A 17,719-nucleotide genomic window follows, 5' to 3' on the forward strand; every position below is an offset into this window, starting at 1 on the left:
CTTACCCATGCCGGGAACTCCTAAACCGTCTCAGCTGGGCTGTTGCTGCCATCACATATGCTGTCCTCTGGCCACCTCAGCTGTTGCAGTAACTGGGGACTGTTTGGGGAGTTCCTGGCATGGGTATGCTGCTAGGGCAAAGACTCTGCAGGGTTGGGGATATTTCTAGCAACCCTTCTAGCTTGGTGCCTGGGGAAGGTGCCCCTCTCACCCAGCCCTAGTTGCATCACTCCTGACAGAAGAACTACACTGAGTTAAATGTCTGTGCTCTACTCTTAGCACCTAGCAGTCTCTGTACTTTGGAGTGTTATGATTATGGCTAGTGTACCAATCTTTTAGTGTATTGAGAGAAACTTAGAAAACTGCACTAAAATGTGTATACTTTAAAGACTCCTCTTTAGCAAATAGCTGCTTAATTTTCTGGACTGTACAAGCATCAAACAGATGAATTTGAATACAGCCTTCATTATCATTATATAGCCTTCATTATTAGATCCTAATTATAAACTAAATGCTATACCAGCGTAGAGATCTTTACAGAAAAAAATACCTGCTGCAAAGATTTTATAGACTAGGTTAGGAAGAGAACAACAGGAGACAACAGAGGAAGTAGTTGAGTTGAGAAAGAACAAGGGCAAAGACAAAACTCAGGTGATCATTTGGGAAAGTAATGTATATAGCTTGCACTTACATAGGACTGCTGATAGTACAGTGCAGTGTAGACCAATCTAAGCAAGCTTTAAACTAGCTGGCATGGGTTCCAGCAGTAGCACAGATAAAATAGCACTGGTTAACCCACCTGAGTAGTTACCCAAGTTCTTGGGTGAGTTTTGTAGCCTGTGCTGTTTCATGTTGCAGGACTGGGCTGTACAAGCAGCCAAACTCATAAGCTTAAAAGTAAGTTCAGACATGACTCACTACACTGCCATCACAAGAATAGTTGCAGTATAGATGGCTGGAGGTCCCCTTCCAACTCTTGGTGGATCCCCCAAATGCAACAATCACTTAATTTACAGAAAAATCTCCAGAACTATCTCTTCATCAGGCTGAGGAAGCATCTGCAGTTGGTGCGCGCTCTTCCTGGATGGAATGAACAGTAAAGAAGCCAGAGGCTGGAATGCAATGCAGACAAGAAAGGCAGTCAGTGAAAATGTAAATTGAGGAGTTAAGGGGTGAGAGACAGGCTTGGGGTTGAGGGGAGAAGGGGGATGAATGTAGCAGGGAAACAGTGGAGAGGTAGCTAGGAAGTTAGATGTCAGGCAGGTTATAATGTGGCATAAATCCAATGTCTATATTTAGTCCATGATTTTTTGTATCCAGGAGGTTGATGAAGTGAAGTTCGTAGGCTTGTCTGTGAAAGGTGTTCTGTAAATTTCCTTTGAGGATTAGAACTGCGAGATTGGAGAGAGAGTGGTTTTCTTGTGAGAAATGTGTCCCCACAGATAACTGGGTATTCTTGCCTTTAATAGATTTCCAGTGCACGTTCATTAACTGTGCACCAGAATGAACGCGCACCAGAAATCTATTAAAGACAAGAATACCCAAATACCCACGCTGTAATTAGTGTTAGAACAGACTCCCAGCTCATGTATAGGCACCCTAAACTACCACCATGCCTTCTTCTGCCTGATTTTAAACTAACGTGAATTGCCACTTCTGTCCTGACAAAGTGTTCAAACATGATTAGCAATTCTGCAGACCTGTGTACTTTATTGTAGTTGAAAACCTTTCAGGAGCCAGACATTTGGGGAACTGTAATATCCTCCCTCAGTTACAGCTGAAAGATCACTAAAGTTTAAATGGCTGCTTCTATTGCATCACTTCCCTTAACCACAATGTAAGTGTGCATGAAATAGCACTTTATGTGACAGTACAGCTGTGGGAACAGAACTCAGCTATTAGTTGGTCCTGAAGAATCAACAACATTAAGGGCCCCCATGAAACAGTGGGGTCACACCATTCCACTTCTTCAAGAAAGGATTGTACATGTTTTAGTCTATTTAATACCGAACAAATTTTCCTTCATATTTGGGACATAAAAAACCAAGACAGGCACAAAGTAGCAAAGGTAAAAATGGTTTTACTGACCATCATGTTGTTAACAGACTATAGAAAAAGCAAAGGGACATCCTGGTATATGAGCACATGGCTAAGATCAGCGTTCCTGATGTTTATGAAACTTAAACCGGGTGGCACAGAGATCCTCCAAGCACAAAAGCCAAAAGAGACCAGGAGGCCACAATGCCACAAATCCTACAAAAGGAAAGAATATTGAAACATCATTTAAGCTGTTTACAATTACAGAGGTGCTTCTGAAAGTGAGACTCCTCCCTGAAATATGTCAGGTCTAATATTAACATTTTCCTGCACTCAGTCACTGCTTTTACAAACTCTTGAATGTTTTAGCTCTTCCCTGTCTCTCTCCCTCTGTCACACACACTTTAATTCTCCACTTTTTCCCCCACAGGTCATTCCAATATTGAGCTTTGTACAGATTAGCATCCATCAATGAAGACAGCATGATGGTTTTGGGAGGTCCACAAAAGAACATTTAATTGGTGATCCAAATAAGAATAATTTACACAAGCTTTTTAAGTCACTACAGATGCCTCGCCTAAAAATATTTTCATTGGGGTTCACTATTTGTTAGTATCAGACATTACTTAATTGGTAGCACATTAGTCAGTTGCAGATATACAGCAGAAGGGAGATCAGAATGGATTATCATCAGGGATTCTGGTTCTCTCATGAAAGTCACAAATTCTCTGATAAAACCCCCAAAATCTGCAATTAAAATGAAACACCACTATGTATATAAGTATCAGTTTAACACAATGTTTTATTGGTCTATTTACAAATTTAAAGCAATTTGCAAGCCTACCACTGCCTCAATCAATATACTAAAATAAATTCTAAATACCTATACATTTTGGTGTTTGGTTTTTTATCATGAAAAACCAGGACATGGGTCCAGACCTATCACTCTCCACCCACAGCCCTCCTGACCCTGCTGGTCCCCCTTGCCCCCCACTCACAGCCCTCCACCTCCCCAACTGCCATGACTATGGGGTCAGGAACCGAGGGCTGCAGCCCTTCACTGCCCGCAGCGGTGCCTGAGCCCCAGCTGCGAGCCCCACGCTACCCTGGCAAGGCGCCCCTGCCCACCCAACAGTAGTGAGGGGCACAACTCCAAGCCACCACCCCTGCTGCTGCCCAGCAGGCAGGGGGGTTCCTTGCCAGGGTGACATGGAGCTTGCAGTGGCACAGAGCTTCCCTGCCCAGCCCTGCTGCACCAGGCCCTGTCCAATGGGCTGTGGAGGCCCTGGCTTGGGGGGAATAGGGTGGGGAGCCCAAGCCCACACCTTCCCCACCCTGCACACAGATCTGGGGGCACATGACTCCCCCACCCCCCTCAGAAGCGCACACAGAAGCAGAGAGCCAGCCATCCCCCACCCCCCAGATGAGCCACCCGTGGTCCCGTCCCACTCCCTGCCCAGGACCTGCAGCCATGCATTGTGGCTCCAGGCCCCAAGCCCCACACACCCACCAGCTAGGCAGCAGCCCCAGCCCTGCCCAACTTCCTTCCTCCCTCCCTGCCTATGGGACCCTCAATTCCTCCCCCCACCCCCTCCAGCCAGACTCACCTGCCAAAGCCGCTCTCCAGGCTGCCATGTGCATGTACATGCACATGGTGTTCCCTGACTGACCACCCTCCTCCCACTCCCCCCAGCCCCTTGCAGGCTGGAACTCTGCCACCTGCAGAAAGCTCTTTGCAAAAGTAGAAAATCCATGCGTTTCTCCATTAAAATGAGAAATCTGCATTTTTCTCAGTTAAAGGGGAAAATCTATGGTTTTTTTCTGTTTTTACATGGAAAACAGAGAACCCAGATCCCTTATTATTCACAACAGATCATTGGTACTTACTGTAGCAAGCAGTTCACTTGTGGTGAGTGCCTCCAGTAGTGATAGAAAGAAATCCGTAAATTGGGGTAATCTTTATAATCTTCCAAAACAACCCTGACGCTGTAATAAATGAATCACATCATGAGGTACATCTCCCATGCAGCTCTTACTGTCTTTTGAAGCTGGGACAAAAGTCCCTTTTATATATAACATCATCAGCAGCAGAACAAAAGGATATGGGGGGAGGGTTATTGGGTGAGAGTTCAGAAATTTTTTATTGCTTACTTCTTAAAATTATTGGAGAGCAGCAGGAATTGGTTCTTGGTCAGCTGTCTGACATCAAACCTACACAGACCTTTCAACTCCTGATAGATCTGCTCTTCATTCACCCCAGGCCACCCCTGAACACTGGCAATCAGGAGAGGGAGATGGCGGCTGGGGACATCTGCACCAGAGAAATTCTGGAAAATAATGAGGTAAAAACCAAGCCAAAGATTTAATCCACATCTGACTATTGTTTTTAATATTTCCATAATTAAACACAAAAAGGGAAAAGGAAAAAGAAGCAAAGAGTGACATTCAAAATAAGTAGTGCCTGCTCTACAACAACAGGGCATTATTTTTTCTCCTTGGGTCACAAAACCCAAAATGCAAGTTATCAAGAGTCCACAAGAAAATAAAGAAACAAGGTAACATCAGTCAATCTCTCCCATGGCATCCCTTGCTACTAATCACAGGAGTGGAAGCAGGAATACCCAGACAACCGTTTCTCCTAGAGTTCCACTCCATTATAACTGCTGCAGTGAGGAAAGGGGCATTTTGGTTGCAGAGAAAGAATATACTTAATTTGTAACATGACAAAACAGATGACCTACATATTTGGCTTTTAGAAAAAGGTCAACTATACTGTCACTGAGAAGCCTTTGCACAGTCAGACACCAGCTCGACCATTTCTTCCACTCACCAATGGGAGCAGCTGATGTACTAGCTTTGTGATTCAGAGAGAGTGTAAAACAAACATGCAGCAATTTGTACTCACGATTTTTGAGACAGAAGCTCGGATGAGATTCACCTGGTTCAGGTACTTAGCTAATACATTTAGATATTGAGAGAAAGAGGGACCATTCTCTTTTGTGTCACTGTACCAGAAAAAAACAAACAAACACATGTCGACAAAAAACAACACGATAATCTGTACTACATCAAATATATAACAATGTGACTTTGGAGAATTCATGGCTACAGTAGCCTTTTTAAAGGGCAGGGGATAACAAGGATAATTCATCTAGACCAGGGGTATCAAACTCACTCTGGCCCCCATGTCAGATCCAGACCTGGCAACTCACTCTGACTCCATGTCAGATCCAGACATGGATTAACACTGCTGTTGTTCACACCCCTGGTGCCATAGCTGGGAAATCTGCTGGCAGGCCCTGCCCCCAGAAGCAATGTGGGGCAGGTGAAACAACTCCATAGGTTGGCTCTTTGACACCCCAATGGTCTAGATCAGGGGTTCTCAATCCCCAGGCTGCGGCCCAGTGTCGGGCCATGACGGGTCAGCTGCCAGTCTGCAGCATGGTCAGCTGCTGGACCAGAAGTGGCCGCGGACCGCGGCCCTCCAGAGCTGGGTGGAGAGGCCACGGCTCCTTCTGCAGGGCCCACGGCAGTGCAGGGTTTGGCCCACCCCGCCACGTGGGGGGGTGGGGGTATCCTTACCTATCTACTGGCCAGAAATTCCAGCCACGGTCAGTTGTGATTGCTGGGCCACAGTTTGCCACGCAGCAGCCACTTCCAGGCTGCGGTTTGCCAGGACATGGCATAAAAACTTTGAGAACCCCTGGTCTAGTATAAACATGGTACTGGTGAACAATCCCGAAGTATGAAGTCCTCAGTGTACACAACAGATACAGCACGTGCATGGCAGTTCACATGCCCCTGAAGCTATCTTACCAGTGTGCCTCAGCGATAACAGAGAGAGAGAGAAAGCACATCTACTGCTAAGAAAGTAGCTTGGTTTCAGTGCTCCATATTCTCAAAAAAAACCCAAGAGTAAACAAACAGTGGAGAATGGCTGAACAGATGCACATGAGGATCTTTACTAAAGCTGCCAAATGTTTCACACAGGTAGGAAACTACCCATCAGATGGCAGGGAAAGAATGTCATCCTTATTAGAATAAGTTAGATTTGAAAGAAAGAGCAACTAAAGAAAGAATTCTATGACCAGCCCCTTTGTGCCAGGTCATGCCCTGGATTGGTTTTTAAAGATGCAAGTTGGAATTCTTTCCAAAATTGAAATGTGTTACGTACTGCTTGAAAAAAAGAAGCTAGTTACTTGCAGCAATGGGATTTTCATTTTTTTTTTAAATTATTCACAAGAGATAATGCTGTTTACTCATCACCATGAGATGAGCAAACTAGAACTATTTTCCAGAAGAGCCATGAACATAACACAATTCCCAAAGAGAAGTTAATGAACATTACTCACCAAGGTATTCTGCATAGAAGCAAGTGAGCTACTTTCAGAAGAACTAGATGGACAGACAAGAAAAGCGATGACATTACAAAAAAGCTGGAGAAACAGAACTAAAATAACCTTCTGACTCAAAAGAAATGGAATGAGCAAAAACTTACAGACTCAAGGAAACGTGTAAGTATACACATTTAACACAAAGCCAAAAGGATATTTTACTAATTTACCAATAAATAAGAAATGCTACCTAGTAATGAATAAATGTGATGCAAATATGCAATTTAGCTGGGAAAAAACTTCTGTTCAATTACATTTTTAGGGTGGCTGTAGATGTGCAGGGATGCTGCAATTACATGTTGGAACAGATTTGATTAACTGAGTCTGCTGGAGTGTGCTAATTAGCGTGCTCCTGCAGCCTCCACGTCTTGCATGTTCAGCGTCTCTGTGCTTCAAAATAGCAGCAGGGGCGCTTTAACTAGAACTCAATAAACAAGCTTTAGTTAAAACACTCCCACCATCATGCTGAAGCACAGGACATTGAACACATAAGACACTGAGGGCGTTTTAATTAGTCTCTCTCAGAACTGCTCTAATTCAAGTGCCCCCACACCTCCTTCCTTTCCCCCACATGCTCAAAACACATGTAAAAACACCCTTACAGAATATTTTATTTTACCTGATCCACAAAGAAATGCATCATAGGCTGCCTCATGAGGATATTTCTCTTCAGCTATGAGAGTCCAACAACACAGAGAATGAATCAGAACATCTCTAAAACTCTATGCAAACTATTCTGAATCAGAATCTTCTTTTTCTCAACACTCAAGCATCAGATGCATGCTCCTCTCTGTGCATTTCCTGTCTTTTCCTCACCCTTTATTATCTTCTGATTCTCCTCAGGAGCTTAAAAAATGACACTAAGGAGGCAGCAGTTGGGCCAGTAACTAAGAAAAGATGGCATTGTACTTAAACCTTAAAATTACTTCAAGAAAAGGTCTTGATTGTGCCAACAGGCAGGGAAAACCAGCCTATATCCACCATGCCACTTACATATCCATATATCATTTATATTTGGATTCCTATGGAATAAAGACGTCTGAACTACCTGCTTTGTCCACACAAAACCTACCATATTTTGAACAGTCACTTGCATGAGAAATCACTGGGCATGTCGGGTTTGTGGGATTCAGGTCACTGTTGGAAAGAAGCGTAAGATTTTTGTTAGTCTCCAACACTTCTGGTGGAAAAAGTTTTTGGTCCACATTTGCTTGCCCCCTTCTTTGTTACTTTAATACAATCACCAAAGAGATTTCTGAACAGAGCTTTCTCTACCCATAACTATTTGAAGTCACAGAACTGGATTTTACAGAAGTTTAGCATTGACTAACAACAAAGGGGGCTATGTGGTTCATTTCCCTTCACACCAGGTTGAACGCTTATTCCCAATGCCTGAGTTTTCACCCATGGACTAAACTGTGGGAAACAGGAAAGGAAAGGGACAGATGGAAAAAGTCCAGAAGAGCCAAATTTTCTTAGAGATCTCAGGGCAGGTCTCTGTAAGCGGGAATTCCAACCTTCCCTGCTTACAGAGAGGCATCCTAAGATTCCCTGGGGCTCATCTGTAAGTGGGGCAGGCGCTCCTGGGTCTTGAGAGGCCCAGTCCTGCCAGAATTCGTAGGGTGCACAGAATCAGGCCCCTCAAACCCCCAGAGCACCCATCTGGGGTGGCAGGAGAGTGTGGGCAGTTCTGGATTGCCCATACTCTCTTGTCACAGAGCAAATAGCCATCTGCTGCAATACTTTTTGTCGGGGCCACTGATATAGCACAGCAAAGGGTAGGGATGTCTGTTTGTGCCACCATAAAAATTGTAATGGAGGCAAATAGGCAACATCAGGTGATGTCTGTTTCTACCCCCAGTTACAATCAGAAGGGGCCAAGCATGTTTACGACATGAAAATTAAGCATACAAAAAGCTCACAAATATTGGATGCTTTTTGCATCCAAAGCAGACTAGTGCTTACAACTGCCTCTTCTAGATTCATCGTAAGTACATGGCTGGCATTCTACTCGCTTCCCCACCCTGCCAATTTATATAGTCCTGGCCATAACCATAGGCTGCAATAAAATGAGAAGGGAATAAAAACCCTTAATGAAGCTCCAGCAGTTTCAGATTGTGAAGGGTGGTATTCTTCCCTTCCACTCAGCAGGGAAACGCATGCTGCTCAGCCAGAGAAGACTTCTAGCAGAATATAAGGCAAGTCAATTCAAAGGTTCCTCTACTTACTCCATTTCTCTACTCATTTCTGTAACTGGCAGCTGGTATAGACTGATCTAGACAGGGTGAACAAGAAAAGGCAGCATACTGGATTCTTATTTCACCTGTGAAAGAGCATGAGGATGGGAAGTAGGATTGTCCTAATCTATTCTGGACTATAAAATGGCAGGTGCTATCCCAGCCCAGTCACTGCCTGCAAGAACTTACCTTAGATCAGCGACTCTGAAAGCAAATGGAGATCATATACATGTTAGCTGGTTTGTAGGGCTGTTTTGTTTGTAGAGATGCAAAGGCCAGGGAAAAAACCCAGAAAAATACAGAAAAAATGTTTTTTTTCCCATTTTTTTCCCAAGGATTTTTTTCCTTTTTTTTTCCAATGGAAAAATTGGAAATTTGGGGAAAGACTGAAAAAACCCTCTTATGAAATATTTTTTTTAGAGTGATGAATTAAATGCTTTTTAAAACAAGGTTTTCAAATATTATTTATTAAAGCTGCCTTTTACTCCCTCAAAATGATTTCTAATAACTATATAATATCAAGATGTTTATGTAAGAATCTATACTATTAGATTATTACAATTCCTTGATACAGTAGACCTGATGCAACTCTCGAATCCAAGATGCATTTCTTTCAGCAAAGGGCACTGCCAGCTGCACAGGAGGAAGATGGAAGGATCCAGGACCTTCTTCTTTGCTTGTGTATTTCTGCACTACCTGCAGCCTTCTTTCCTTTGGTGATCTTTGATTTAGAGTTTGGGGAAACAGAGTAATATGTCCTCCTCCTGAGTCCTGACTAGGCCCTTCAACCTGGTCACCTCTCCCTCCAAGGACTGGGAGTAGACACTGGCAGCTCCCTGCTACAGGGAAACAAGCAGCTTATTGCCATTCTTGCTTGTGTGAAGAAACTGTTAAAGTCCTGTTGTTTGTAGCAAAGCCTCAGAGGAAAAAGAAACCTAAAAATGTTGGTGGTGGAATGGAACCTGCCTCCTCCTGGACCCTGTGATCCACAGAAGTATCTAACAAACTGCATCTGGCAAAGCACAGGAGCTGAAAGCAGACTTCTTGTTTACTGAAAGGTAAGAGTTTCAATTTCTTTGAGTTCGGTATATTAAATTATATTTTCAGTTAGTATAGTTTCATAATTTATGTGATTCATAATGGAGTTCCTACCAATCTGATGCTTTCTAAGCAAATCACCCTCTACCCTTACCTTAGCAATGAGGTGAGGTCTGAGGGAAGGGATGGTTCACAGTTATCTTACTGAGAGCTCCCCTCCATCAATTACTACATTTTTCACATGCTGCAGTTTAGTTTTTATATATGTAACCTCGCTATTAAATGACGTATTTCCTTTTTTTTCCCCTCAGCAACATGGTGCAACCATCTTCTACCAAATGGAAGCATTTCCACACTGCAACTGCAAGTCATTCTGAAAAAAAAATCTGTGTTTTGCAAATACTATCAAATTAAATATGCATTTCCAAATGCTATCTGGATGACCAAACACATTCTTGCACGTATGTAGTGTCATGTAGACAAAAAAAAAATCCTTCATGAGTGTGAGTGAAATAGATCATGACAACAGTGGAAGCAGCACTTGCAAATGTTTTTGAACCAGAAGTCCTCCTGTTTCTTCTGTAACATCAGCAAAGTGTTGTCTACTCAACATCGTCAAGTAAACAGATATCTCAACCAACTGTTTCTAAAAGACTTCCAATTACTTCATTGTAGACAAGATGACACCCGAAGAGCAAGAAAAAATTGACCAAGCTCTTGCAAGAGCAATATATGCTTCTGGGACACCATTATAAATTGCTGAAAGTGCACATTGGCAGGCAGCATTTAAATTAAGAGCATCATACCATTTGTCCAGCAGACATTCTTTGAGCAAGCTTCTTCTGGAGTCAGAATATGAATGCATAATGCAATCTGTGCATGAAAAAAATCAACGAAGCATTGCGTCTTGCAGTACTTACTGATGGGTGGAAAAATGTACGGGGAGAAGGAATCAAACTTTGTGATAACAACACCTCAATCAGTTTTTTATAAAAGCATTGAAACAGGAGAGAACAGACATACTGCAGGGTATATCATAGAAAGTTAGGGTTGGCAGGGATCTCAGGAGGTCATCTAGTTCAATCCTCTGCTCCAAATAGGACCATCCACCACTAGATCATCCCAGCCAAAGCTTTGTCTAGCCGGGTCTTAAAAACCACCAAGGATGGAGATTCCACCGCCTCTCTGGTAACCTGTTCCAATGCTTTACTACCCTTCTAGTGAGAAAGTTTTTTCCTAATATCTAACCTAAACTTCCCTTGCTGCAACTTGAGACCTCAGCTCCTTGTTCTGTCATCTGCCACCATTGAGAACAGTCTAGCTTCATCCTCTTTCAAATCACCCTTCAGGGAGTTGAAGGCTGCTATTAAATCCTCTGTCAGTCTTCTCTTCTCTAAACTAAGTAAACCCAGTTCCCTCAGCCTCTCCTCAGAAGTCATGTGCCCCAGCCCCTGAACCATTTTTGCTGCCCTCTGCTGGACTCTCTCCAATTCATCCACAACCTTTCTGTAGTGGGGGACCCAAAACTGGACACAGTACTCCAGATGTGGTGTCACCAGTGTTGAATGGAGGGGCATAATCACTTCCCTTGACCTGCTGGCAACACACCTACCAATACAGCCCAGTATGCAGGTAGCCTTCTTGGCAACAAGGGCACACTGCTGGCTCATATTCAGCTTATTGTCCACTGTAACCCCCAGGTCCTTTTCTGCAGAGCTGCTGCCCAACCAGTCAGCCCCCAGTGTATACTGGTGCATGGGATTGTTCCGTCCTAAGTGCAGGAATTTGCACTTGTCCTTGTTGAACCTCATGAGATTTCTTTTGGTCCAATCCTCCAATTTGTCTAAGTCAGTCTGAATCCTAGCCATACCCTCCAGTGTATCTACTACTCCTCCCAGCTTGGTGTCATCTGCAAACTTGCTGAGGGTGCACTCTATGCCATCTTCCAGGTCACTGATGAAGACATCGAACAAAACCAGCCCCAGGACCAACCCCTGGGGCACTTCACTTGATGCCGGCTGCCAGCTATACATTGAGCCATTGATTACTACTCTCTGATTCTAATGCTCCAGTCAGTTTTCTATCCACCTTACAGTCCATTCATCTAGCCCATACTTCCTTAGTGTACCTGTGGGAATGCAGTGGAAGACAGTATCAAAAGCCTTCCTAAAATCAAGGTATACCACATCCACTGGTCTCCTGCATCTATGGAGCCAGTCATCTCATCTTCATAGAAGGCAATCAGGTTGGTTAGGCATGGCTTGCCTTCACTGAATCCATGCTGACTGTTCTTGATCACCTTCTTCTCCACTAAGTGCTTAGAAATAGATTCCTTGAGGATCTGCTCCATGATTTTTCCAGGGACTGAGGTGAGGCTGACTGATCTGTAGTTCCCTGGATCTTCCTTTTTCCTTTCTTAAATATGGGAACTATGTTTGCCCTTTTCCAATTATCTGGGACCTCTCCTGGTCACCATGAGTTTTCAAAGATGATGGCCAATGGCTCTGCAGTCTCATCAGCCAACTCCCTCAGCACCCTTGGGTGCATCCCATCTGGCCCCATGGACTTGTATACTTTCAGCTTTTCTAAATAGTCCCTAACCTGTTCTTTCACCACTGTAAAATATCAGTAGTAAAATATGTCAAGTCCTACAGAAGATTGGAAATGGTAAAGTATTTGCTTTGCTGACTGACAACGCAAGTAATATGAAAGCAGCATGGGAGATCATAAAAGATAAATATCCACATGTTACTGCAATAGAATGTGCTTCTGATGGCCTAAACTTGCTTCTTAATGATTTCATGAAGTTGGACACACTGAAAATATCAGTAGTAAAATATGTCAAGTCCTACAGAAGATTGGAAATGGTAAAGTATTTGCTTTGCTGACTGACAACGCAAGTAATATGAAAGCAGCATGGGAGATCATAAAAGATAAATATCCACATGTTACTGCAATAGAATGTGCTTCTGATGGCCTAAACTTGCTTCTTAATGATTTCATGAAGTTGGACACACTGCAAAAGATCTATAATAGAGCAAAAAAAGTTAGAAAATATGTAAAATCTACTCATATTTCAGCTGCAATCTTTAGGAAGAAAAGTATGGGAAGAATAAAATGGTGACAACTCAAACTTTGTAGTAAAACTAGATAGGGTGAAGTGGTGATCTCATTTGAAAGTTTACTAAAGAACAAAGAAGCTCTTCAAGAAACAGTAATAATGAAAGATCTTACAGTAGTCCAAAGCGTAAGGAATACTGTACTTGATGAGGATGTCTTCTGGGTCCAGCTGCAAAACTCCCTGAAGATTATAAAGCCAATTTCTTCAGCAATCACTGTATCTGAATCAGACATGACTTATCTAATGGCTCAGATAAAAATCAACTGTGTTTGACAATGCAGGTATATCTCCACTTGCAAGTATGGAAGAAGGAAAAGTGAAAGACTTCACTAACAGGCAGGAAGAATTTTGTTGCCAGCCTATTCATGCTGCTGCAAATCTTTTGGATCCAAGATTCAAAGGTAAAAATGTCAGTGATAATAGGATTGCTACTGCATGTGACTGGATTACAAAACAAGCAACACATTTAGGACTTGATGTTGGCAAGGTACTTTCATATGTTGCAGAATATAAAACATGGTCAGGTATTTGGTCCAGGAGTGCAATCTGGGACTCTGCCAAGCATGTTCCTCCTGCAACATGATGGCAAGACCTTTATTACAGCTTTTTACTCCACTTGCTTCTCACCTGCTTCAGATTCCTCCATCTTCTGTAGCATGTGAAAGAAACTGGTCTACGTTTGGAAATATACACATCAAATTAAGAAATAAACTAGCCTGTGAAAGAATACAGAAGCTTGTTTCAATCCATGCAAAACTTCAGTATTCTGAAGTCCATGAAGATAAAAATGAAGGTTCAGATTCAGAATCAGAAAATACTGATATTTCAGAAACTGTCTGACTCTGATTAGACAAAGAAACTTGTGATGCTAATATTTTCAAGGATATATTTGATTGTTTTAAATGACATATTGGTTTCATGTAGCAAATTTTGTCTCTAGCGTTAGAAGATTTTCTTCTGAACTTTTTTTTTTAAAATATGAGTTTCTTCTATTTGTGGAGAGTGCTGTCTATATGGTGGAGACTTTCTAAGTCCAGATAATATAAACTTCCTTCTGTTTACTACAACATTGATGGTTTCTATTTTCAACTTTTTTTTCCCCCCCCCAAGTTCTCATTAGCTGACAAAAGCTAAGATATGCTTAAGTACCTTAGGATGCAGCAGCTTATAGCTCCATCTATGACAATAATTACAAATAATTATTTTAAATGCCTTAGTTTTATTCAAATAATAATAAGGCATTTATACTTTTAAATTTCATAAATATACCAAGCATTACAATGTTATCTGCTAATTAAGTTATATATAATATCGTCTATGTTCTTAAAGTAGTAAAATACATGTAGATAGATAAGAAAATAAATATGGCACATTTCAATTTTTCCAAAAATTTCTGATTTTTTTTGGAAAAAAACAGGAAAGAGCATATTTTTCCCCATGGTTTCAAAATGTCCATAAATCTTACATCTCTATTGTTTGCACACAAGAATATAAAGTAAAGGTCAATCAAACAAACCTAGTAGTACCTAGGACAGGTACTAACCAGCTGGCTTTGGAGGGAAGACTGTTTCAGTACAAGGCTTTGAAAGAGGGAATCAGGAAGATAAAAATTACTATTTTTAAAATCACCCACAAACAGGAGGAAGTTTTCCAAACAACTCCAAGAATTTATAGTTTGAAAAGAGTATGAAAAAGCAGAACTCTGAAAAAGCCAAAGTTATATGAAGTTATTGCCAATTAAAGGTGCCTGACTGATTATATCAGTGTTCTCTATTCACTCACAGAGCAAACCTTCTTGGCTATTTACTCATTCATAGAAACAGCACAAATAGCAGCGGTCCACCATACAACAAGGCACATTTCTGGAGGAGACAGAAAGGTATTCTAATCTCCTGACCTAATCAGTCATTCCATCCTACTTGTTCCACTAACAAGATTGCCAGTTGTGATATGGAGACTTGTCCACTTGGAGCCAGAAAGAGATCAACAACTCATTTAACAGAAGGTTTTGAGCAATTGATAGCATTAAGTTACAGAAACTAATAACCCTAAGCCTTATTCGAAACCAGCAAAATACAGGCTGAAAGCTTTACAGGCCGATGCAACTTTCAGAACCTAGGCTGTGTAGCCTGCATTCACTCCTTGGTTGTAAGATCCAATTTGACAGAAGACCCTTCATCAAAACATAGACCAGTTTTCCCCTCCTAATACTGTCTTAGTTGTAAAGAAGCAGAACTACAGGCAAAACTTCTTCCTCTGTTGTTAAATCAAGGTTAAAACAAGCTCAGCAGCAGAGTGAACAAACAGGATAAAAAAAGTATAAAAATGTGGTCTCACTGACTTTGAAATGCCCTTCCCAAAGTAATAATGAAATCAGCTGGTTGTATTCAAACTTCCATAACATACTGCTCACCTGCACAGGATTTCATAAGTCTCCAAGAGGTTACATGCTCGAGGGAATTTAAGCTCCTGTAAAAAAACAGGACAAGACATTGCTGATGTGTTATGGGTTTAAAAGGAAGGAGTAGAAAAAAAAGAGAATGCCAGACAATGTACTAAACACTGTGCAGATTTCTTGCCCACATCACAGCTCCACCAGCCCTTCTCAATGGGCAAACTACCAATACCACAAAGCAGGTTGTTGGACGCCACATAATGTCTTGGGAAGAAGCAACGTCCAGGCAGAGTACTTTATAATGCAAACTCAGCTATGGTGCCATGAAAGCTAGCAGCAGAAACATCAGGCACTAGGTGCCAGAGTTCTAGTTCCATATACAAGGCCTGGTTCAAAATGTTACAACAAAGAGAACTTTTGAAAACAAAGTATTCATTGATACTACCATTTGTCCAACCCCAGTAAATTGCAGAACCACATTCCGGCCATGGAATACAAATACAGTCTATTCCAGGAGGGTCATCAAATGACATGCTGTATTCAATGACCTTAGAGATTCTTCTCCACGACTCAACTCCTACTGACCTACAGAGCAACAGTCATGATGAATGAAACCCTAACTCCAAGCACTGACACTCCACTACTTCACATAAATTGGCCATCTAGTATTTGTAAAAACGTATGTTTCTTTATGAGCAAGTGGAGCCAATACTCTTATAAGGCTCTTGAGAATCTCAGGATAGACATACAAGCCCACTCTTACAGAAACATGACAAACACCACCAATCTCCAAGCACACCCTAGTTAGTAGCTGCTGATGAGAAAAAGAGCCCGATGGTCTGCCCTTTCAGCAGAAGAGATACCACAGACCAAGGGGGAAAAGGATTTTAAATGTGATACTGAAGGGACAGGATAATTTCTAGAGTGCTTCCCTGATGGTAGGAAGATGCTTTAGTTCAACATTTAAAATTGAAGTATGTCAAGATCTCCTTCCTACCCAGGTACAAAAGGAGTGCTATTTCCCAAAACAGGCTCATCTTACCTTCCAGATGGTTTTTGTGACATTCTTTGTGTCTATTATGACAGGAAACAGGCTGTGAATATTAGTCTTGAACTCTTCATAGCTTTCTGAAGGAAAGAAAACAAGAAAGGAACAAACATATAGAGGAAAAGATGCTGTAGAAAAGAGAAAAAGAAAACCTGGTGTTTTATGAAAACAGTGTTTTATAAAACAGTTTTAAGTATCTTTCTGCTCCCTGGTTTCATTATGTCACCAAAAAACTAGGAGCCGTACAGGAAAAGCAGTCCCTGCCCTAAAAGTGGAAGATCAGAGTCAGTTAACCAGCTTCTCCCCAGTCATTCTTATGCAGAGTGAATCATAAATCACTGAATCTTGTGCTGGATCTCTCTCCAACTGCGGAAAAAGTGTTTTTGGAGAGGGCTGGGCAATCTTGTCATTGCTATTACATAGGACATTACCTGGAAGGGGCCTGTAGAACTTATCATGAAGATGTAGAAGGTCCATCAGCATGTTATGTCCCACCAGTGGCTAGGGGAGAGAAGTATAAAACCCAACAGCGTATCAGCATGAAGATATGGCAAACAACACTAACTTCAGACCTGCCCAACAGCCACATAACAAGGTTTTTATTCCAAAGAATAAAATCCATGCAAGCCCATTCAAAAGTTGGACCACTTAGCATGATGTCACAGTAAGGTCAATGCCATCAGTGAGTTAAGACCTCTAAATGTTAGGGTAAGGAGGACATTAGCAGTAGCATTTTGTTAGAAGGTGATCTGAGAAACTTGAAGACAACCAGGCCTTTAAAAATCTCTGTTTCACTGGCTCAAAGATTTGTTTTGGTTCTCAGTTACAACTGTATTCTAGCATCTGTGAGCTCGAGAAGGGCCTTTCTGGCCTACATATCAACAGTGACAAAGTGTCTTACATGGGAACTTAGTCAACAGTTCTGTTAGAAAGATGCGAACTGCTATCCTATATCAGGCCCGTGGTCCACATAGTCCTAAACCCTGTCTGACAGAGACCAAGAGCAGATGACTTGCAACATCCTCTAAGTGGACCGCCAGACAAACCACGATAACCTGTGCAAAAGGAAAGTACCTGCTTAACTCTTTTGCTTGTTAGCTTATGCCCCAAAATGAGAGTTAACATTTCCAAACTCTTAGATCTTAATAAAAATGAGTCAGAACAGGCCCTGGTTCCTCTCCTATCAGTCTGCTCAACTTGGGGGGCCAGTAGGAGTGCAATGTAGTAAAATCTAAGTTTTGTATCAGTTAATTAAGGAGTAATTCTGAGTAAATCTCAGCAAAAAATTCAGTATGTAGTCAGATATCATGTGAAATAGGCATTATCTAACCATCACTATTATCTAAGTTATCTAAAAACTTTATCTAAACACTAACATTTGTTTGACTGACAGCTGAGAAGACGTTAACCAAGTCAGTCTGTACGGTCATTCAGTGCTCTAAATCAGTT

General features: G+C 41.9%; 1 protein-coding gene across 6 annotated transcripts in view; it reads right to left on the reverse strand.

The window, feature by feature from the left end:
* Window positions 1–2,055: 2,055 nt before the first annotated feature.
* Window positions 2,056–17,719, reverse strand: part of PNLDC1 (PARN like, ribonuclease domain containing 1) — a 28,279-nt gene continuing 12,615 nt past the window's right edge. For 3 of the 6 annotated variants that reach the window (XM_006021910.3, XM_025202015.1, XM_025202016.1), the window contains 10 exons: window positions 16,702–16,771; window positions 16,265–16,350; window positions 15,241–15,296; window positions 7,504–7,568; window positions 7,051–7,104; window positions 6,390–6,432; window positions 4,943–5,042; window positions 4,189–4,364; window positions 3,925–4,023; window positions 2,058–2,253 (listed from right to left, as the gene is read on the reverse strand). In XM_006021910.3, coding sequence (XP_006021972.1) covers window positions 2,181–2,253; window positions 3,925–4,023; window positions 4,189–4,364; window positions 4,943–5,042; window positions 6,390–6,432; window positions 7,051–7,104; window positions 7,504–7,568; window positions 15,241–15,296; window positions 16,265–16,350; window positions 16,702–16,771 — 822 coding nt within the window. In that variant the 3' untranslated portion in view covers window positions 2,058–2,180. Of the gene's footprint in view, window positions 2,254–3,924; window positions 4,024–4,188; window positions 4,365–4,942; window positions 5,043–6,389; window positions 6,433–7,050; window positions 7,105–7,503; window positions 7,569–15,240; window positions 15,297–16,264; window positions 16,351–16,701; window positions 16,772–17,719 lie in introns of all 6 variants that reach the window. The other 3 variants (XM_025202013.1, XM_025202014.1, XM_025202017.1) reach the window with 2 other exon arrangements.

This window comes from Alligator sinensis, unplaced genomic scaffold, assembly GCF_000455745.1.
Source record: "Alligator sinensis unplaced genomic scaffold, ASM45574v1 scaffold682_1, whole genome shotgun sequence".
In the NCBI taxonomy this organism is placed as follows: domain Eukaryota; kingdom Metazoa; phylum Chordata; order Crocodylia; family Alligatoridae; genus Alligator; species Alligator sinensis.